The sequence below is a fragment of the Leucoraja erinacea genome, chromosome 15 (genome assembly GCF_028641065.1).
Source record: "Leucoraja erinacea ecotype New England chromosome 15, Leri_hhj_1, whole genome shotgun sequence".
Lineage (NCBI taxonomy): Eukaryota > Metazoa > Chordata > Chondrichthyes > Rajiformes > Rajidae > Leucoraja > Leucoraja erinaceus.
In genome coordinates, this window is record NC_073391.1 from 35,754,220 (window position 1) to 35,777,837 (window position 23,618).

General features: G+C 41.2%; 1 protein-coding gene across 1 annotated transcript in view; it reads right to left on the reverse strand.

Annotated features, from left to right (window-relative positions):
• pkd2l1 (polycystic kidney disease 2-like 1) overlaps positions 1-22,740 on the reverse strand; it is a 34,801-nt gene extending 12,061 nt beyond the window's left edge. The window contains exons 1-7 of the mRNA XM_055647170.1: positions 21,917-22,740; positions 18,396-18,509; positions 11,467-11,594; positions 6,276-6,523; positions 5,625-5,849; positions 3,720-3,948; positions 2,341-2,511 (exon numbers count right to left, since the gene is read on the reverse strand). Of these exons, the coding sequence (XP_055503145.1) occupies positions 2,341-2,511; positions 3,720-3,948; positions 5,625-5,849; positions 6,276-6,523; positions 11,467-11,594; positions 18,396-18,509; positions 21,917-22,172 (1,371 nt within the window). The 5' untranslated portion in view covers positions 22,173-22,740. The remainder of the gene's footprint in view (positions 1-2,340; positions 2,512-3,719; positions 3,949-5,624; positions 5,850-6,275; positions 6,524-11,466; positions 11,595-18,395; positions 18,510-21,916) is intronic.
• Between the last annotated feature and the right edge of the window lie 878 nt (positions 22,741-23,618).

Consider the following 23,618-nt stretch of genomic DNA (forward strand, 5'->3'; position numbering starts at 1 on the left):
CCCTCGTCCATGTCTTTATTACTTCTAGACGACTATTTGAATGCAAGCATGACCACATTTTCTCGTTCTACCCTCTATGGCCTGGTGGTAATCCAAAAATTTGATGACAATACTTCCTATCAGATCCAGCCCATCCTGAGTCTATTGACTTGTTGGTTTCCAGTCAATCAATGCCTTATTAAGATTTTTATTTAAATATTTCTTTGGTCTCACCATTCCCTATCTCCATAATCCTCTTCAGTTCCATATACCTCCCATTTGGATAATAATCTCACAATTATAATTGATAAACCACTGGGAGTTGTTTCTTCAGCTGCCAAGAAATTAACCTCTGTAATTGCCTTTACAAACCTTTTTCTGCCCGAATAGCATCTTATGTGACGATGTTTGATGAAGTACCTTGGGCTACATCAAAGGATCCTAATAAACATATTGTAATTTTTGCGTGGGCAGAACATTTCAGGGACTTCCATTTTCAAGACATAAATAATTTAGAGTTATAGTCATAGAGAATGGAAACCGACCTGTTGACCCAACTTCCCATGCGGACAAAGATGCCCCGTCTACACTGGTCCCAACTACCCACATTTGACCCATTTCCCTCTAAACCCTTCCTATCCATGTATCTCTCCAAAAGTATTTTAAAGGTTGTCATAGTACCTGCCTCTCCTTCCTCCTCGTTCCACATACCCATTACCCACTGTGTGAAAAAGTTTCACCTCAGATTCCTAATCATTCTTTTCCTCTCAACTTAAATCTGTATTGTCTGGTTCTTCATTCCCCTACTCTGGGTAATAGACTCTATGCATTCCCCTGTCTATTCCCCTTACGTTCTTATATTCTTCTATAAGATCACCCAGCATCTTTCTGTCCTCCAGGGAATAAAGTCTTAGTCTGTACAACCTCTTCCTTGATTCTTAATCTGCGCAACCTCAGGTTCTCAAGTTTAGTTTAGTTTAGGTTTACTTTGGTTTAGAGATACAGTGTAGAACCAGACCCTTCAGCCCACCAAGTCCATGCTGTCCTGTGATCACCCATACATTAATTATAGACTACAGACTAGGGACAATGTATAGAAGCCTATTAACCTCCAATCTGCACATCTTTGGAATGTGGGTGGAAACCAGAGCTCCCCTAGAATACCCACGTGGTCATGGGGAGAACATACAAACTCCATACAGGCAGCATCCGTAGTTGGGATCGAACCCAATCTTTGGTGCTGTTTGGCACAGCTGTTCCGCTGCATCATTATGTTGCCAGTTCTGGCAAAATCCTCGTAAATCTTCTCTGCACACTTTTCAGCTTAACCACATCCTTCCGATAACAGGATGACCAAAACATGAACACAATATTCCAAATGCTGCCTCACCAACGTCTTATACACCTGTAGCATAACATCCCAACTTCTGTACTCAATAACCTGACTGATGGAGGCCTTACACCAAATACTTACTTGACCACCCGATCTACACTTGACACCACTATGTCCCTGGCCTCCTAAATCCCTCTGCTTTACAACACTCCCCAGAGCACTGCCATTCACTGTGTAGCCCCCCCTCCCCCTGGTTTGACTCCTCAAAATGCAACACCTCGCACCCATCTTCATTAAACTCCAACCAATCATTCCTCAGCCCACTTGCTCAACTGATCAAGATCCAGCTGTAATTTTAAATAACCATGTTTGTTATCTAGGATACCACCCAGTTTTGTGTCATCTGCAAACGTTTCTAATCATGCAGTGTTACAATCTTATCCAAAATGTGGATGTAAACCACAAACAGCATTGGGCCAGCACCAATCCCTGAAGGGCACCACTAGTTGCAGGCCTCCAGTCCAAAAAGCAACCTTCCATCCATGAAGCCAATTCTCTATCCAGTTAACCAGTAAGGTTGAGCCTTAATTAACATATTTTCACGATGAGCTACAGATTTAAATCAGTCCAATAATCAATAAAACCTGAGCAGTTACACTTAACATCTGTCAAATTCCATTTCTGAAGAAAAGTCCCATCAGGAAACTTATTTATCCATGTTCTCCAGAGATGCTGCCTGACCCACTGAGTTTTACTCCAGCAATTTGTGTTGCTATTTGGACTCCAAGGTCCCTCTGTACATCGGTGCTGTTAAGGGTCTTTTCATCAACATTTATGTCACTTATATATATCACAAACAACAGAGGTCCCGAGCACAGCATCCACAGCCCTACCCTGGCCTTCATCACTAAATTACCTTCATCATTCCTCAAAAAAAAGGTAGAATGTGTTAGAACGTATAGAGAAATTTAAAAATGCAATATGCAGAATTTGTCGATTTATTAATTAAACCTAGAAATGTTTTCTACCTTGATCCAAGCGAAAAACAAGTTGACAGCGTTCATATTATTGTATTGGGTCTGCCAAAAAGCTAAGAACTCAAAGTCAGCGTAGATTACTGGATCTGTCAACAATGCGCCCATCAGTATGTTCACTTTAATAGTTCGAAAAATGTGGAATCCTATTGAGAGTAAAGAGAGCTGAAACAGAAAATTAGAACACTGGCTTGTTAGTCAATACATTGAGAGGAAAAAACGTAGGGAATGGTGAGACCAAAGAAATATTTAAATAAAAATCTTAATGAGTCAGTACATTTATAAAATCTAGCTATCTGTCTGTAATTGAAAATAATATTCATTTGTAGAACATAGAGTAGTCCAGCACAAGAACAGGCCCTTTGGCCCACAATATCAATGCTGAACATGGTCTAGACAATCATTTATCTACCTGCACATAATGCATATTCCTCCATGCTCTGCATCTCCATATCCAAAAGTCTCTTAAGTGCCACTCTCATTACCTGCCTGAACCACTACCCCTAGCAGCAAGTTCCAGGCACTCACCAACCTCTGTGTAAAAAATTGCCCTGCACATCTCCATTAAACTCCCCCTCTCACCTAAAAGCTATGCCATCTTGCATTTGATTTTTCCATCATAGGAAAAAGATCCTGACTGTCTACCCTATCTATTCCCCTTGTAATTTTACAAGAGCCAATTAACATATAAACCTACAAACCTGCACTTGTTTGGAATGTGAGATGAAACTGGAGAAAACCCAAACAGTCACAGGAAGAACGTATAAACTCTGTACAGACAGCACCCGTAGTCAGGTCTCTGGCACTGTAAGGCAGCAACTTTACCGCTGAGCCACCCTAATACCACCTAATCAAGGTTTCAAGGTCAGTTTATTGTCACATGTACCAGTTAAGGTACAGTGAAATCTGATCCAGGCATCATTCAGGTAAACTTCCTCTGTGCCCTTTCGAAAGCCTCCACATCCTTCCTGTAATGAGGCGATCAGAACTGCAAAGGCAATACTCCAAATGCTGTGTGAAGCTACACCCTAAACGTTGTGCCGTTGCGTCCGTTTTTTGGTGTGATAACGCTTCTTTGTGTAATAGTTTTGTCATGTTAAACATGCTGCGTGAGTGCACATTGATCTTGCTGCTACTTGCTGGAGGCTAGTTCTTTTACACATAGAGTGATGGATGTGCTGCCAGGGGTAGTGGTGGAAGTAGATAAGAAAATTATGTTTGAGAGGCTTTTAGATCGGCACATGGATATGCAGGGATCACGTGCAGGCAGACGAGATTAGTTTAACTTGGATCGGTGCTTGGAACAAACATGTGGGCCATGGAGGCCTGTTCATGTGCGATGTTATCACAGAAGAATGAAAATAGGAGCTCACCAGAATTACCACCAGGTCCAAGCAATTCCAAACACATTTGATGTATTGCAGTCGATGAATCCTGAGTTCCAATATTTCTTCCACAATGTAATAAAGAATGAAGACGCAGAAGATGATTTCACAGCCTATGATAAAATAATCCCAGGAATTGACGTAACGGATGAGCTTCACGGTGCGGAACTGTGAGGAAGGTATTGCACCACCTGTTGCAGGGAATTCTACCACAAGCCTTCAACATAAGAGAATAATAATCACTGAACATCTTTAGGAAGTATTAATCTTTGGCACCTGACCACGTTGTTTTGAAGACAGAAAACACACGTAAGGTATTATGAGATATGTTTAGTGCAGTTTCATGGTACAGCACGAAAACAGGCCCTTTGGCCCACTGACCAGCAAACTCCGGAAACACAAACCCTAGTTCTACACCTCCATTGAATAAGCAAGGGTCACTCTGAGCATGCAGCTGTCTGTAACTTGATTTCTATTGTTACTTCAACCTCTCTCTGCCTGTGGTGTCTGACAATGTTTTCAATTAAACCCAAGCTCAAAAAGAAGCAGCTTGCCTTCTGACCAACACATTATAGCCTTAAGGACTCAACAGTTACTGTAGTTCAATAATTTCAGACAGACACCCTTTCCTGTTGATATCATAACAGGCTAGTTCATACGGGCATTGGTATTCTTTCTCCACAGTTGCTGACTGACTTTCAGTATTTTCAGCTTTCCAATTATTTCAGATTTGGAGCAACTACAGTACAGGTACATGTTTGTATCTCAAAGCTCCACCATTTTTTTACTCTTTCCCTGTTCTGCATCTTCTCAAGAATCTCCAGTCAATTACTATAAACAAGCCTTAATCACTCACTTCCAACCGCAGGAGACGGAACACATGTCCCTACACCTCCTCCCTCACCTTCATCCAGGGATCTCAGCCCCAATTCCAAGTGAGACAGAGATTCACGTGCAGCTCTTCAAACAGCTACTCCATTCGATGCTCCTGATGTCGCTTCCTTTACATCGGCAAGACCAAGCGCTGATTAGGCAACTGTTTTGCTGAACACTTGCACTCTCTCTGCCATGGCATGTTGGATCTCCCATTGCTGACCATTTTTACTCTCCTTCTAATTCTTCTACTCACATTTCTGTCCTTGGCCGCCTACATTGCTAGAGTGCAGCCACATGCAAACTGGAAGAACAGCGCCTCATATTCCGCTTTGTCAATTACACCAACCCGTATTACAATCAACACCCTCCTCACTTGTATCCCATCTATTGCTTGCCAGGCTTTATCTCACCCCTCTCTTTTTTCAGCTTTCTCCTCGCCCCTCCACCCACCACTCCAATCAGTTAGAAGAAAGGTCGCAACCCAAATCGTCTTCTGTCCATTCCCTCCACAGATGCTGTCTGACACATCGAGTTCCTTCAGCACTATCGTACGTGTATTTGTGTTTGCGTGTGTACATATACGGTTGTGTGTATGCATGAAATTCTTACGTTCACTCCACTTCAAAATTGAACTATGAGATATTGAGTAAATGAAACTAAAGTTTTCAACATATTCAAGGAAGCAAATCTACACACTACAGTGGGAGGAGGAGGGGGGGGGGGGTGAGCATTGCTAGAAACTGGTCTGCAATGCGTTTCCTCATTACGTGAAGTTTCCTCTTCTGCACACTTCTAATCACATAAATTACGTACATGGCCCATGTTACAATGACAATAAAGAAACTATTCTATTCTATTCTACGTGACTTGAAACAGAAATTGTGTTGATTTTCTTCACGGAAAATTCATGAGGCCAAACTTCGTTCTGTATCTTAAATTTTTGGAACTTGAGATGTGAATCCTGTAGAGGTTAATTTCTGTAGCCCATGTGGGGCAATTGAATTTGAAATGACCTACCTTATCACACAGAAGAGGTTAATGTTGGCATTATACACCGAGAAATCAATGAAAACTGCACGAGTTCCCCTGTCCAACCACAGGTTATCCTTCAGGTCTTGCAGAATGACAGCACTTTCATCCACGTTTGTCTTGAGATCCTGGTAATAACCACCACCACTGTAGACCGTTATTTTGCCCCAGTGTGAGGAACCTCCAAGTTCTTTCTCGGAATTGTAAGTCCACCTGAGCACAGAGCAATTTGATGATTAACAACAGAAAACGTGCAATTGCATCATTCCCTAAGCACAAATTTTCAGGATTTTCAGATGAGGAGCAAAAAAGCAAAAATTGATGCCTTGTGTAACTTTGACATCTTTACTGCTGCTATAAGCTGAAGCTCGCGATGCAGAACGTTTCTAGACGGGAGCATGAATCACTCTCTCATTGAGTGATGCTCTATAATTTCAGTCCCATCATAAAATCGCTCCACCCATCCACATTCAGAGACTGACCATTGGAACTGATTGTTAAGGTGAGTGAAGTTCAATTAACTCAGAACGTATGATTCCACCTCATGAGGAAGAATAGAACAAAATACCAATATGTAGTACAGCTATAAGTTGCAATGGTGTTTGCAATCCATTCTTTGAGTAAAAAGATTATACTCACGCACTTCCATTTTGGATTGGTGATTTATTTTCATTGTCTGCTGTATAGATATCATAGCATCCGATAATGTCTTTTCTAAAGTCCTTGTGAACCACACAGGAATTATTCATGACTTTGATCTGTCGGATTCGCGGAACGCCCAGAAGCATATTTTCATAGTAAATAAATGAATGAGGACCATGTGAAATCAAATCACTGTTGTACCATTTGGTCCAGTATAATCCATTCAGCAATGGGCCCTGTGCATACTGAACATAAAATGAAAGTGTTAAATGAAACAGACCTTGTGCAAACTTCAGAAGAGAACATTAAATTTAGAAGGATGAGATGGTATCTCATTGAAACATATAAAATTGTTAAGGGTTTGGACACGCTAGAGGCAGGAAACATGTTCCCAATGTTGGGGGTCCAGAACCAGGGGCCACAGTTTAAGAATAAGGAGTAAGCCAATTTAGAACGGAGACGAGGAAACACTTTTTCTCATAGAGAGTGGTGAGTCTGTGGAATTCTCTGCCTCAGAGGGCGGTGGAAGCAGGTTCTTTGGATGCTTTCAAGAGAGAGCTAGATCGGGCTCTTAAAAATAGCAGAGTCAGGGGATATGGGGAGAAGGCAGGAACGGGGTACTGATTGGGGATGATCAGCCATGATCACATTGAATGGCGGTGCTGGCTCGAAGGGCCGAAGGGCCTACTCCTGCACCTATTGTCTATTGTCTATTGTCTAAATTTATAACTTTGAATGTTCCAACACTTTAGCTTACAAATGTTCATCAGTGTAATATTGACAGGTTAATATTCTTAGCAGATTTGTGAATTATTGGTAAGAGCAAAGCACAATCGAATGCAAACATATGAGAAAATGGGACTGCAGAGCTCCCTGCTGCTGTTTTCCCACTGAAACGTGATTAAGATCCCAAAAGAGCATTGGCTGAAACAGTTGAATGTTTCCGAGTCAAACAAATCAACATCCATTAACTTCAACACAAACATAGCAATATTTGCATTAACTGTAGGATGCCAATGATCAGTGTCACAGTTGGGAACAGGTCCTTGGGACCAACTTGCCCACACCGCCCAACATGCTCCATCTATACTAATCCCACCAATTTTCTATCCATTCAGCTACCTCTCCTTGGATCGCATGCAATCGAACCTTCCAGAGCAACCTGCCATGCAGAAACTTGTTGAATGCCTTGCTGAAATACATATATACAACATCTACAGCTCTGCCCTCATCAACCTTTTCGGTCACATTATCAAAAAACAAAAATCTCCAGAGATGCTGCCTGACCCGCTGAGTTATTCTAGCATTTTGTGTCTTTTTTGGTAAACCAGTATCCTTGTTTCATCAACATAATTAGGCAGGAGCTCAGGACGCTATCCCAGGTTATTGAGAGAGACAAGTGGAGAGATTGTGGGAGCCTTGACTTTGATTTTTGCATCTTCTCTAACCACAGGCAAGATCCCAGAGGACTAGTGTGTAGCTAGCATTATACCTTTAGGCCACATGTTCAGTATTTGGTTATAGGAAAGATGTTGTTAAGATGGAAAGAGTGCAGAGGTCATTGCCAGGAATTGAGGGCCTGGGCTATTGGGAGCGATTGGGCAGACTAGGGTTCCTTGGAGCGCAGGAGGATAATGGGTGATCTTCTTGAGGTATAAAAGATTATGAGAGGAATAGATAGGTTAAAGCATATTAGTCTTTTACCCAGAGTATGGGGATCAAGAACCGGAGGATACAGGTTTAAGGAGAACAGGAAAAGATTTAATAGTAACCTGAGGGGCAATTATTTTACACAAAGGGTTGTATGTATAAGAACAAGCTAGCAGAGGTAGCTGAGGAAGGTAACATCACAACATTTAAAAAAACATTTGGCCAGTAAATGGATAGGGTAGGTTTAGAAGGATTTCGGCCAAACACAGGTAGGTGGGACTAGTGTAGAAAGGGCTTGTTGCTCGGCATTGGCAAGTAGGGCCGAAGGGCCTGTTTCTATGCCGTAAGATTCAATTACTTGAGTTTGCTTTGATTGTATTTATGCATGACATATTTTATCTGTTTAGACATCATGCCAAACAAAGCTTTTCACTGTACCTCGATACACGTGACTATAATACGCCAAAACCTAAACCTTAACCAAAACCTGCAAAATGTCTGGATATGTGTGTTCTTATAAAGGTACAAGGGAGGCACTGAAGCTACAAGCAAAGTGTTTCAATGAAATAAATATTCATACACATATTCACACAAACAGGCCGATACACATATCCATGCACACGCACACACGCACATACAAGGAGTGTCAAGGAGGATTCTCTCGAACTTCTACAGGTGCACGGTAGAGAGCATGCTGACTGGTTGCATCGTGGCTTGGAGTGGCAACCTGAGCATCCAGGAGCGGAAAAGGCTGCAAATAGTTGTAAACATTGCCCAGTCCATCTCCGGCTCCAACCTCCCTACCATCGAGGGGATCTATCGCAGGTGCTACCTCAAAGAGGCTGCCAGCACCATCAAGGTCCCACACCATCCTGGCCACACACTCGTCTCTCTGCTGCCAACAGGTCGAAGGTACAGGAGTCTGAAATCTGCAACATCCAGGTTCAGGAACAGTCACTTCCCCGCAGCCATCAGACTATTAAACACAACTTCAAACAAACTATGAACTATAACAGCCTATTGAACTTTATCTGTGTATTTATGTGTGTATATATATATATATTCTATGGTATATGGGCACACTGATCTGATCTGTATTTATGCCTAAAATATTCTGTTGTGCTGCATCAAGCAAGAATTTCATTGTCCTATCTGGGACACATGACAATAAACTCTCTTGACTTGACTTGACACGGAGTTGCTACTCTTTCCAATACCCCATCTTCACCTGCAATGGAGGACCCGGCGTGGGGAGGAACACCGTGAGGGGAGAACAAAGGAGGAGCGGGCGGAGGTACTTTGTTACTTTGTCAGCACTGTTTATGTGGCGACTATATGACTACCTTGGGTTTGCAAGCAAAGAATTTCACTGTGCCTTGTCACATGTGACCATATAGTATTCCATTCCATTTGTCTGGCAGAAACCTATACGATTTTGAGCAGCATTCCCCTCATTAACCTTAACAATAATAACCTCTCCTTAATTTCTGATCCAACAGGAATCCTACTAGATTTGGTAAACCCAGCTGAAAGAGAAATTCAGTGATATATTTTGCATTGCTAATATGTTACAGTGGATATGTTACAGTTACAGTATATATCATGATCATATTTCTATCATTAATATTTAAACTTGAAAACTTAGAAATCTACGTTTCCATCCTGACAAAATTGTCCAACCAAAATTGCTTAGTCACTGCTGTGTCACTGTAATAACCCTATCATTGATTTGGTCATAAACATCTCACATAAGCTTACACAATACATACAATTGGACTTTATGTGGGCATGTTTGCTTAATGAACATCCGTCATCGTCCAGTAACTAAGCAGGCAAATCACTCACAATTGTAAACATCTGCTCATTTTGCTGTTTGTCTCACCATCAATTCAATAAATACACAAAATCTTTAAAACACACTCCGTGCACTCAGTGAATATGAATATTGAAATTGAATGCCCGATGGCTGTGCCTATTATATAACTTTTATTTGCTAATCCTAAATGCAATTAGCTGCTTCTCCATTTCCTATTTACGACATGTGACTCACAGTATATCAAAGGATCGTAGAAATGTGCAGCACAGATTTGGGCTTTCTCGGCCCAGCTCCTCCGTGATAACCATGATGACTACCTATTCAATTTACCTGTATCAGGCCTGTATCACTTATCTCTATCCAAGTACCTGGCCAAACATCCTTTAAATATTGTAACAGTATCCACTTTCACCATCTCCTCTGGCATTTCATTGCAAACATTCACTGCACTCTATGTGGAAAAACTTACCCCTCAAATCTCCTTTCAATATCTCTCTACTTATCTTAAACCTATGCCATCTAGTTTTAAATCTGTGCCCTTTGAAAAGGATTCTGCCTATCCTATCTACCCCTCATATTTTATAAATCTCTAAAAAGGTCAGCCCTCAGGCTTCTATGTTCCAGTGAGAACAAACTCAGTCTCTCTCAATCTTCAGCGCTCCAATCCAGGTAACATCTTGATGAGTCTCTTCTGCACGCTCTCTACTACTGCCACATCATTTGTTGTTGAAGCCAGTCGTGTGACAACCATCACTGTACACAGTGCACCATGTGTGACCAACCAATATTTTATACAACTGCAAAGTGTCCCCCCAACTTGATGCCGCAGCCTATAAATACAAGCATACGTTGGCCAATACTAAAATGCAGAACAGAGAAAGCTTGCATTTATGTATTGCCTTTCATAACCTCTGAAAATGCAAAACACACGATACACCCAATGATCTCAACATAATGGTGACACTTCTGACAGTGCAGCTCACCTTAAGACTACTCTGAAATATTAGCAGTAGCTTGTGTGGATCAGCAAGTTTAGGGTTCATTGTTCATAGGGTTCATAGCTTTATCCTAAGAAAATTAGTCTCAGCAATATCCAACTAAGCTGAGGAAAAGGAGACAGAGCACCTATTGGTTATTGTGCCTAGTAAGCTACAGAGCACAAGGACGAGACAGCTTGCCTGAATTAATCAAACTAATTTGAGGCCCATACTTGAAAACAGGCCTGCGGGTGTAATACTGGGGAATTGCTGCTGCCACAGAACGGTCTGATTGCCGATTACTTTTCCAGTAACTTTCCCACCCAATCATACTATTCTTCAACAACCCTTCCCCTTAAGCTTCTCCATCAGATGTTGTTCTCCTGATCCCAGTATTTCCAACCCCACCATCATCCTCTTCTCTCCCAAGCCTGTGATCTGTGGCCTACCCGAGTTCTCCATACACTCCCACGCTGTGTTCATTTGCTCAATCCTCACTCACGATTGAACCAGTTTGCTGGCAAGCCTTGCACACAAATTTAATGCCAAACTCTTGCATATAAACAGCTTTAATGAATCTTTCAAGGCCAGGACTCCAGAAAAACATCTTCATTCTCGCCAAAAGTAAAATCTGAGTATTATTTAGCATTATGTGCGAGTAAACAACACCCTGTGGCATAATCCATGATGTTTTATACATTTTACTGTTGTAATACAAAAGCATTATTCTTTTAGTTCTACTTACATTCCAAAAGTCAGCCATGCTGCGAATAGTTTGAAAGGTGACCCCTGTATCTACTGCAGTTGAGAGGAAGAGATTTGACATGACCTTGGTGTAGTAGTAGGTATTTGAACTGGTCATTCCGTATGTCACTGGGAAAAAAATATAATTATATCGTTAAATATCATATCTAACCAATATTGAGGACTTTTGGTTTTTTTGTAAGAGTCCTAACACAGCTGTCTATGGAATATTTCTTCCTCCTTATCCAGCTCACATTGTCAGCTAAAATGTGAGACCAATTCAATATAAATTAACATAACAAGGGAGAAACCGAATTAAATAAAAATAGATAAAGGGGAGGTGTTCAAAGGGATAGTAGATTCATACACATAGAACAAAATGAATGATGCAGCACTAAAATACTCCTTTCAGCCCATAATATCTGTGCCTTCATCTAATGTGGGACCAGAACTGCACACAATATTTCAAATGCAGCCCAAACCAATGTCCTATAAAGCTGCATCATGACTTCCTGATCAAAATGGGACATTTACTCAATCAATTTTAAATCCACCACATTGCTGAAGGAGATAAGAATACATGTCTTGGTTAACACAAAATGCTGGAGTAACTCAGCGGGACAGGCAGCAGGAAGAAGGAAGAGAAGGAATAGGTGACATTTCGGGTCGAGACACTTCTTCAGAATATCTTGGTTATTTCAGCACAAGAACAATTTGGATTACATAAAGTTTGCAAGGATAAATTGAGAGAGACCAGTGGATAATGTGTTGGAATAGGTAAACCTAGACACAAATAACGTTTCGTCAACAAATAAGATGAGGCAAGGGGTGGGTTTGAATGAAAGTTCTTCTCAATGGTTGTGTGCCTATCTGATCAGCGATGATACAAGTCTCCAGCTTGTTTGATTTAGTGTTGTATTTGCCAGTAATATGGATGGGGCCCACAGATGAGGACTGCAGGCAAAGGTTTTGGTCTTCCCAAGTTGTTAGAAATTTCAGCTCATCAATAGCTGGATGCTGGACAAGCAGTTTGACTGTTCGGGGGCAGGCGCCGAGATGCCTACAAGATAGAGGTGAATGTTGCGTTTATGGATAATATTGTCAAAAGAGACACTTAAGGAGCAGAAATCAAAGGTAGTGCATGTTGTTTTCTGACTATGTTTGGATAGGTAAGTGAGCATGGTGCTATGTGGCTGGGCAACAGTGCTGAGAAGTAGGAGCACGTTGATATCTGGCACAAGTCACACAAGACATAGAAATTACCTTTCATTACTTCTTATCAAGATGCTCCTTGTGAATCAGGAACGTAGAGGACCTGCTCTGCTGCAGGTCTCACTGGAATGTCAAACCGTTTATTTGTTTTCGATCAACTTAGTACTGTGATTCATTGTGTATAAAATATATCTCACCGTACAGTTAAAGTTTCCTCAGCTTTGATATGGCTTCAGACGGTACATATATTGTAACGGTGTGGCATAAAAGACATCTCTAAAAAGTTAAAAACTAGAGAGATGTACTACAGCATAGTGTGAGCTGTTCTGTGCGGGCACCTTTTTGTCTGTGAAAAAGCGTCCAATTCAGATAGTGCGCCAACATTTTTGACTTGTGATTAGGAATTTGTTAATATTCAGTGATACCTCGCTCGATTAGATACCTAAACGATTAGATTTTTCAAACTTAATAAAATGTTTTGGAAAACAGAGTTGAAAGAAACGTGTTTAAATTTAAAGTACATTTAAAACAGGCAATACAATCTTTATAGAAAGAAACTAAATAGACAATAGACAATAGACAATAGGTGCAGGAGTAGGCCATTCAGCCCTTCAAGCCAGCTCCACCATTCACTATGATCATGGCTGATTATCCATAATCCTTCTTTCTCCCCATACCCCCTAACTCCGCTATCTTTAAGAGCTCTATCTAACTCTCTTTTGAAAGCATCCCGAGAATTGGCCTCCACTGCCTTCTGAAGCAGAGAATTCCACAGATTCACAACCCTCTGTGTGAAAAAGTTTTCCCTCATCTCTGTTCTAAATGGCTTACCCCTTATTCTTAAACTGTGGCCCCTGGTGTTTCCTGCCTCTCTGTGTGACCAAACCCTGAATAATCTTATATGTTTCAATAAGATAACCTCTCATCCTTCTAAATTCCAGATATACAAGCTCAGCTGCTCCATTCTATCAACATATGACAGTCCCGCCATCCCGGGAATTAACATTGTGAACCTACGCTGCACTCCATCAATAGCAAGAATGTCCATCCTCATATTTGGAGCCAAAAACAGCACACAATACTCCAGGCAGAAGATACCAGCAAATGTGCCAGAAATTCAAGCGAGTCATGGGGCAGAGATGAGTGTGGTCGCTATTACAGAGAAGGTGCTTGGGAATCTAAAAGGTCTAAAGGTGGATGTCACCTGGACCAGATGGATTACACCCCAGGGTTGAGAAAGAGGCAGCTGTTGAGATTGTAAAGGCGTTAGCTGGGATCTTTCAACAATCACTAGAATCATTAATGTATAACCTGAATAGTAACGAGCTCAACACCAACCCCTGCTAAACACCACCAGTCACTGGCAGCCAAGCAGAAAAGCTCCCCTTTCTTCATACTGCCTTCTGCCAGTCAGCCAATCCTCTATCCATGCACATATCTTGCCTCTGGGTTCCTATCTTCTTCAGCAGCTGAACGTGTTGCACCTTATCAAAGGCCTTCTGAAAATCCAAATAAACACCATCCTGCAACTCTCCTTTGTCTACCTTGCTTATTACCTCTTTAAAAAAAACAACAGACTTGTCACGTAGTATCTCCCCTTAACAAAACCACAATGTTAACCACATTGGCCTATTTTATCAGGCACTGATAAAGAGCCAAATGTGGGCAGGTGAGCCAAGCATAGAAGAGGCATATTAGTTGGCATGGACAAGTGGCGCTGAAGGACTTGGTTCCATGCTGTATGACTCTATGACAGAAACACCGAGGAAAATCACCCTATATTTCTTCATCCATCCAAGGAAATACAGGGTTGAAAATGACACAATTCTCTTTCAAAAGAAAGATCTCTTTATCAGACACACCTTCTGCTTTGCTACGTCAGTCATTCATCACTTCTACCTTTCTTCAGACGGATTGGACAGCTTAAATGAGGCTAAGTTCACAATTCCCAATTATTTGTTTCATGAATCACTGGCTCGTCTTCTTTGATTAAAATACAAAACGTTTAACACTAATTGATAAATTATTACACATGTCCGTCAGAGATAGGGGTGCAGAAGGACCAATGTACAAATGTGCCATTTAGAATGTTTTATGACCAGGAGCACACAACGTCATAATTCTCCTTGTCCACAACCAAAACAAGATGTTTTAAAATATAACACAAGGTCTGCCTCCATATCACCATTCTGCAGGTACTCATTAATTCAACAGCAATGGACATTGTTTCTTAGAAAAAAGCACACAAAATTCTGCGGCTTTTATGGTAGTTATATAGAAATTCATGACCTCAGTGCTGGTTTGTGTCCAAACCTGCAATCTGAAGCCAAGATTAATTATACTCAATGGATCACCAAACAGAAAACTCCTAAAGAGACAAACAGATGTTTTGTAAGAGGAAGCTGAGCAAACAGCAGAAATAATAAAACATCCCTTCTGGCTAGCTGCCAAAAACAGAAAACCAAGGAAGTAAACGGTTGTTATAAAGAGTGACCATCACAAACCTATACAGGGCAACCTGTTTGCAAATGTCAGCTAAATGAAATTTCCATGAAGAGATCATTTTATAGCTATTTTCTTCTCTGCAAGAAGAGGAAACAGTTAAGCTATCCAACCGCCTACAAACACCAATCGTCAACTACAGTATATGTGCAAATGTCTCTCTTATTCTTTCAGATACCAAATAACCATACGAAGATAATCACAGGCTTCTTTTTCAACATCTGCCACCAGAATGACCATCATTCATTCAGTTGCTACAGTTGCATCTGTCCCTCATTTAGCCCATGCCCCCAAACTTTCCTTGAAGACTTCACTTGCTGCATTTCTGAACTCGCCTTTCACAAGTTTAAAAAAAAAATCTAAAAGTCTCCAGTGATTAAGAACATCCTGCTCTCTCAACGTCATTCTTTCAAGGTCGCTGAAACCTTCTGTTGCATGATCGGTTCACAATAATTCACCTTGGCTTCAGATCGCACTTTATTGCCCCCTGTGACTAGTCCAGTTGATTTCATATACATATTCAATGTTGTTCCTCTGCTCAAGAAGGGGCAGTAGCAACAAAGCAGGAAACTATAGGCTGGTGAGCCTTCCTTTAATGGAAATTTTATGTGAAGATTCTAAGCTGTACTCGCAATTGGAAATTATTAGGAATTCGCACCATGGCTTCGTGCGGGACAAGTCATGTCTTAGAAACTTGATTGAGTTCTTTGAGGACATGTCAAAGGTGATCGATGAGGGTGGATGTTTTTTGTGTTAGTATTGGTATTGGGTTATTATTGTCACATGTACTGAAATGTAGTGAAAAGCTTTGTTTGCTTTGTATCCAGTCAAATCACACTATGCAGGAGTGCAATGAAGCCATAGATAAGCATAACAAGCAGTGAAAGAGAAAAAATTTGAAGAGTGCAGAATATAGTATTACTGTATAATAGCCTTACAGCTACAGGTAAAATGTCTAATCTCCACAATAAAGAAGATTTGATATAAAGCAATGAAATGCATAGATAGGGTAAGCAGTCAGAACCTTCCTTAACGGAGGGAAGAAGTCTGGTGGTAAATGCTTTCAAACTTTTGTACCTTCTGCCCAACAGGAGAGGGGAGAAGAGGGAATGACTGGCATGAGAAAGGGCTGTGATTATGCTCGCTACTTCCCTGAGGCAACGTAAAGTGTAGGTGGAGTCAATGATAGGGAGGTTGGTTTGTGTGACAGACTAAGCTACATCAACAACTCTGCAATTTCTTACGGTGTTGGGTAGAGCTGTTGCCAAACCAAGCTGTGATGCAAGGACACACGGATTTCTGAGTTTTAAGTTAAATTATTAATGATAGAAATATGATTAAAATATAGTTTCCACCGTAACATATAGCCATTCAAAATATATCACTGAATATCTCTATCAGTTGGGCTTACCAAACCCATTCAACTATTTTTATCTTGTAGGATTCCTGATGGATCAGAAATTCAGGAGAGGTTATTATTGGTAAGATTAATAAGGTGGAATGCTGCTGAAAATCATTAAAACATCTCTGGCAAATAGTTGTAAGATGGGGTGTTGGAAGGAAGGACGGGAGGATAGTGAGATCAATATGGAAAATAGAAATATGCTAGGGTAGTTTTAGATCGAGAAGGAGGTGGTACTGAGGCTCCCATTTGGAAGAAATGCAGGTTCGGTCTATACAGAATTTGTATGTTCTACTTGTGATCACGTGAGTTTTCTCCAGGTGCACCGGTTTCCTCCCACACCCCAACGACATACAGGTTTGTGAGTTAATTGGCATTGGTTAAAAAAAAGTAAAATTGTTGCCATGTGTAGGGTGGTGTTAGCGTACGGGGTGGGGTGATCGCTGGTCGGCGTGGACTTGGTGGGCTGAAATGGCCTGTTTCCGCGCTGTGCAATTGTTCTGAAGTCTGGGATAATATTTATTTCCAGTGGTGCTGCCTAACTTGCTGAGTTACTTCAACAAATTGTGTTTTATTAATGAAACAAGCCATTTATATCGATATATATGAGTCACTATGCTGATTAAGAGAAGGTGGTCTAAGTACTCATTGGCTATATTTAAGAGGGAGTTAGATGTGGCCCTTGTGGCTAAGGGGATCAGGGGGTATGGAGAGAAGGCAGGTACGGGATACTGAGTTGGATGATCAGCCATGATCATATTGAATGGTGGTGCAGGCTCGAAGGGCTGAATGGCCTACTCCTGCACCTAATTTCTATGTTTCTATGTTTCTATGTACTGGCAACACAGTGTAAAACACACTTAGCTCTGCCAGAGATCTGTGAAACGATCCCCACTGGTCAGCTGGTCTTTGACTTCCACCAAGTACATTTGCAGAAGGGTGTCCAAGGTGACTAGAGATCAGACAGCAGGCAAACGGCCTCCTGCTCTGCCACTGGATTCAGCTAAATGCCTGGGGTGGCAACTCCATGATCTTGATCATTCATTTGAATGGGTTAGTTAACTTTCATTTGAAAGTGTTAAATGCAAGCATGCATATTGTTTCCTTTTTTTCATTATATTGTTTAAAATAGATTTATATATATTTAAAACTTTGATTATGGTATTAGCTATAAGAAGAGGCTGGACTGTTTCCTCTGGAGCATCGGAGTCTGAGTGGAGATATGATATAAAGCAATGAGACTCATAGATAAGGTAGGCAGTCAGAACCTTTTCCCCAGAGTGGAAACATTAAAGACTAGAGGCCATACCTTTAAGGTGTGAAGGGCAAAATTTAAAGAAGATGATCAGAACATGTTTTGTACTCACAGAGTGGCGCGTGTTTGAAATATGCTGCCAGTGGTGGCGATGGAAGCAGATGTGATAGGGGATTTTAGAAAAGTATATCGATCACGTGCTGGCAGAGGAGATTAGTTTAACTAGCATGAACGTTTTGGGTCGAAGGGCCTGTGCCGTACTGTTTTATGTTCTATGTTTTTATTATCATTTTCTTCAGCGGGTTTGAAAAATGCAATCCATCCACTTGAATAGGATAAGAAGCGAGTGCTGGCAGTGAGCTTGTTTAAGTACAATTTGAGACGCTATTATACATCACATATTTAATAGAGCACATATTGCAGGAAACTTTATAGAAGAAATTAATCTCCAATAGAAAAATAAAACAAAATCTAAATTAACATGTAGTTGTCCTTTAAAAATCATGAATGGAGCTAGAAGGGAAAGTGGACAGGACATGGTTAAACATAACTTACTTACACAAACAAATGTCCACAAGGAAAACAATGTAAACTATTAATTCACGTAGAGTTCTCCTGATGTAGAGCTCTGGATTGTTGGACAGGTTCTCAGTCAGTTTTGTGCCCCACAGACCTGCAGTCAGGGAAAGAAACAAAAACATATTCAGTACTTGTAACAAGAACAAATACCCCATTCTCAAGCAGTATGTTCAGATATTTAAGAGTCCTGCGATGTATCCAAGAAGAAAGTATACAGTAAATTGAAGGATCCTTAGAAGCATTGATGTACAGAGGGAATTTGGGGTTCAAGTCCATAGTTCCCCCAAAGTGGCATCAAAAGTGATTAGGTTTTGGAGAGGATGCAGAAGGTTCACAGGATGTTGCCTAGATTGGAGAATATTAGCTACAAGGAGAGGTTGAATGAACTTGGATGGTTTTCTCTGGAGTGTTGGAGGCTGAGAGAGACCCTGATTGAAGTACGTAACATTAACATTCAAACAAGAGGACATGACTTCAGAATTAAGGGACAGAAGTTTAGGGGTAACATGAGGGGGAACTTCTTTACTCAGAGAGTGGTAGTGGTGTGGAATGAGCTTCCAGTGGAAGTGGTGGCGGCAGGTTCGTTGGTATCATTTAAAAATAAATTGGATAGACATATGGATGAGAAAAGAATGGAGGGTTATGGTATGAGTGCAGGCAGGTGGGACTAAGGGAAAAAGTTGTTCGGCACGGACTTGTAGGGCCGAGATGGCCTGTTTCCGTGTTGTAATTGTTATATGGTTATATTAAGAGAGACACAGATAGGATAAATAGTCAGGTTGGAAATGTCAAATATTAAAAGGCATAGCTTTAAGGTGAATGGGGGAAGATTAAAGGCGATTGTGAAGCAAGTTTCTTTACACAGAGAGTGTTGGTGCCGAGAACACTTTTCAGGGGTGGTGATGGAATCAGATGTGATAGTTGCATTTAATAGGCATGTTCTATATATGTAACTTTCTCTCAAATATCAGTGATTATTTGGCTTCAAATAGTAATTAATTCTTCAATGCACATCTTCCAATTAATTTTATGTTTTTATGTGTATCCTCCTATCCAAATGGTATTAATGTCATTGTAATTCACTAGTCAGGTTTAACGATAACTCATTCAGCCCATACTCCCAGAAAACAAAAAGAGAGAGGGTTTCAAAGAATTATTGTTGTTGCTATCCTTCAGCTATGACACAATGCGATAACAAAACATTAACCGCTGGAGGAACAATCATCAACAGATTCTTTTTGCGTAAGATTCCAGCATCAACCATATCTAATGTTCACACAAATCTAGTTTTATAATCTGCTGAAATTACCCTGCAAAATGAAAGAAACTTCAAAGATTTAAAGCTCATAACAAGTCTATTTGTCGCTGAACAGTAGTCCAAAGCTTGAATTTAATTTAGTACTGAAAATCCAAATTGTTTTCTTACAAAACATAGAAACAAATAACTGCAGATGCTGGTTCACCAAAAAAGGCAAGGTGCTGCAGTAAAGGGCCTGCCCCACTGTACGAGCTAATTCAACAGTTCTCCCGAGTTTCCTCTGCTTCGAACTCGGAGAATTATGGTAATAGCTGCTCGTAGGTGCTCGGGGCTCTTGTGGACATTTTTCAACTTGTTGAAAAAATCTTCACGAGTCTTCACGAGCTTACCGCGTTTCCCGAGTACCTGCCGTTAGTGTTACGAGCCGCTAAGAAATGCCCCGAGCTCCAACGTAGCCGCTACGTACATTCTATGCCACGCTTATCACGAGTTTGATTTTTTTTTTTAACTCGGGAGAGCTCTTGAATTACCTCGTACAGTGGGCCAGGCCCTTAACTCAGCAGGTCAGGCAGCATGTCTGGAGGACATGGATCGGTGATATTTCAGTTCAGGTCTGAAGAAGGGTCCTGTCCTGAAACCTCACCTGTCCACATTCTCCTGATTGTTGATGTTTTCTTTATTTGTATTTTCTTGCAATTTGTATGTAATGTCTGTGTAATATTGACAACAAGTTCTTGTGGGCACGCAAGAATGCACTCAATGTAATGTCTGTGTAATATTGACAACAAGTTCTTGTGGGCACGCACAAGAAGAATGTGTAAAGAACCCAAGGGCAGATGCTCTGAATCTGCTCTCCCATTTACTATCAATATTATCATCCACTCTCATGATATTATACAAAATATGACGAATTTATTCAATCTGAACCCCTTCAGAGATTTCGAAAAAATCCACTTTAATTAAAGAAAAAGTCTTCTGCATTGCTTTCTTAGAAACCTGGATCCTTATCCCAAGAATATGCCCTCAATAGGTAAAAATTCCCTCCCAAAATCAATTCAATTAATGTCAAACACTTCACTAAGATCATCCATTCATCTAAACTTACGCAAACAAATTTCCACCATAGGATAATTTTCTCACCTTAAAAAAAAGTATTTCATTTCTTCCTTTGTTATGAAAGGATATATATTCTTATCAATAGATTCTAGTTGCTACTTCTGATATCTACCCTATTATCTGTTCGTTATTGTAATGGGGACATATTTAATTTCTTCCAAGCCACTAGGACTTCTTGGGAAAGGAAGAGAAATCCGAGTTAATGTCAAATCCAATTTCTCTGTAGTCATCTCCATTAACATCTATCATCCATGTCATTGAAACTAAGTTATCCTTCTATTAAAAAGTTTGTTTTTAATGCTTCCTTTATTTTGAATTATATTTTCTCCGTGGCCTACTGTTTAAACATCCACTTTTAAAATTAGTGAGCTCTTACTTTTTTATATAAATTCAGATATTTGTTACAAAACATTCATGTCTTTTTTGTAATTTACTCTCAAATTCCATTTGGCTCTTTATGAGGCACATCTTTGCTAAATTCTCCCATGCTAACAGGTTAACATGCGGAAATGCAAAATGCTTGTATCAGGCTTGGGAGAGGGTGCAGAAGGAGTTCAGCAGGATGCTGCCTATATTAGGAGAGATTGGACAAACTTGGATTGTTTTACCTTGAGCATCAGGGCCTGTGGGGAGACTCGATAGAGGTTTATAAAATCATGAGGCATAGCCAGGATAGATTGAGTCTTTTCCTCAGTAGAAATGTAAAAAAATTGAGGGTATAGCTTTAATAACTTTAGGCTGAGGGGAGATACTTCAAATAGATGCACAGCAAATAATTGGGAGATGGGTGAGAGTACCGGGAACGCGCTGCCAGAGGAGGGTGTTGGAAGTAGCTGAGGTAGCGAAATTTACCAGACATTTAGACAGCACATGAATATGCGGGCGATGCATAAATATGGGTCATGTGTGGACAGCTGAAGTTACTTTGATTTAGCATCGTGGTCACCACAGACATAGTGGGCCGAAGGACCTATTCCATTTCTGTTCTGTTCCATGTTTCATGTAAAGACCTAGAATTTAGAAGTCGGGTACATGTTGAAAACGTTAGCATTTCACTACTTTATTCCTCCCCCCAGTTTTGTGCATGAAAAGCCATGTTCAATATAACCCGAACCCCTCTAACTTACTGCGAATTCCGTTAACGAAGGCCATGCAACATCCCGGGTGAGGTTTGCTCTTCTCCGGATATACTGGGGGCTCTTCGTATCCGTAAGGGTTGCTTGGGAAGGAACTGGGGTTGTAGATAGCTTGCACTTTGAATGGGGTGCTCGGAGGGGAACCCTCGTACGCTGCGTTATCCCACGCGTTCTTATTCGATAGACTTCCCATCTCATGCACCTCTTGAATCGGTAACTTCAGATCGGTGTCCCGGCCTGAACTCATGTTGCTGAGAAGAGTCCTTCAGTCAAGAACTCAAGTTTTCTTGGAGTCCAGCTGTTGTGTGCGGGTTGCTGCGGCGAGGCGAATGCACGGCGGTTCTGAATAAGGTTTGACTACTGTGTGGACACTGTCCGGGCACAACGCCACTGTCACAGTTTGTCGCCGCCCCTTTCGCCAACAATGCTCGTAGATGACGCCAAGCAAAGAGGGTAAATGCGTCCGAAATAAAATTTAGCCCCAGTGAAACGCGGCAAATTGCAGGGGGGAAAAACCCATGCAAACAGGCAGCGAGGCGAGAGGGCGATTATGTCCCTCGCATTGCAATGATGGACAAGGACTGAATGTTATACCAACCCCATCTGCTGTTGGCAACATCTGATTCACTCACATCCATCCCTTGGCTGCGATGCTATCGAACATTTAAAAAACGAATTCGTTCTTGAAGAAATTTGGAAGCTCTAATGGTGGAATTCTGGACATGTGAAGTCCCCATAAAATCTGAAGTTGGACTATGATGTGTCTTCACGTTTGCAATACCGCACAGTATAAGTATCCAATGTAACACCGCGCATAAATGTGGACAGAAATGTTTGCCCCACTTCCACTGACAACATTTCACCTTGTGTAATTCAAATTAATAGTGCAGACATATTGCATCAAACATATAGTGCGTCAAACTTAGGGGGGGGGGGGGGGGGGTGCAGATAATTAGTTGCTGAAAACTTCAAAGCTTCTGGCTAACTCGATTCTGCAAAAGACAAGTTTGGTTACCAATTTGGCGGCTCAGCAGCAGAGCTGATATAAGTGCCCCACGGCGCCAGAGACATGGTTCAATCCTGTCTGTGTGGAGTTTGCACGTTCTCCATGTGTCGGTCTCCTCCGAGTGCTCAGGTTGCCTCCCACATGGCAAAGACGTGCAGGTTTGTTGGTTAATTGGCCACTGTACATTGCCCCAGCTGGGTAGAAAATGGATTCGCGTACGGCGTAGACTCGGTGGGCTAAACGGTCTATTTCCATACTCTTTCCATTTCTCCTTGCCGTTCGTTCAATCAATCGATTGTAATGGACATGTGCGCGGTTTGCATTGAACTGGTAACACTGTGGGAAATGCTGAGGGAAATACTGTGGAATTGCAGCTTTAGAGGGTGATGCTGAATATGTATTGGTCACAACGAGAAGAAATGGTGAGTTATTATGGTTGGTTTCATGGACCATAAGAAATCGGAGGAGAACATTTCTCCAAAGACGTACAGGTTTGTTGGTTAATTGGCTTCGGTAAAATTGTAAATTGCCCGTAGTGGTTTCCGCGCTGTATCTCTAAAAACGAAGCTAAAAAGATTTGCTCCCTTATGGCTGATCTAGTAGATCAGACCTGCAAAGTGGCGCAGGGTTAAAGTTGCTGCCTCACAGCTCCTGGGACCCGGGTTCGATCCTGACTACAGGTGCTGT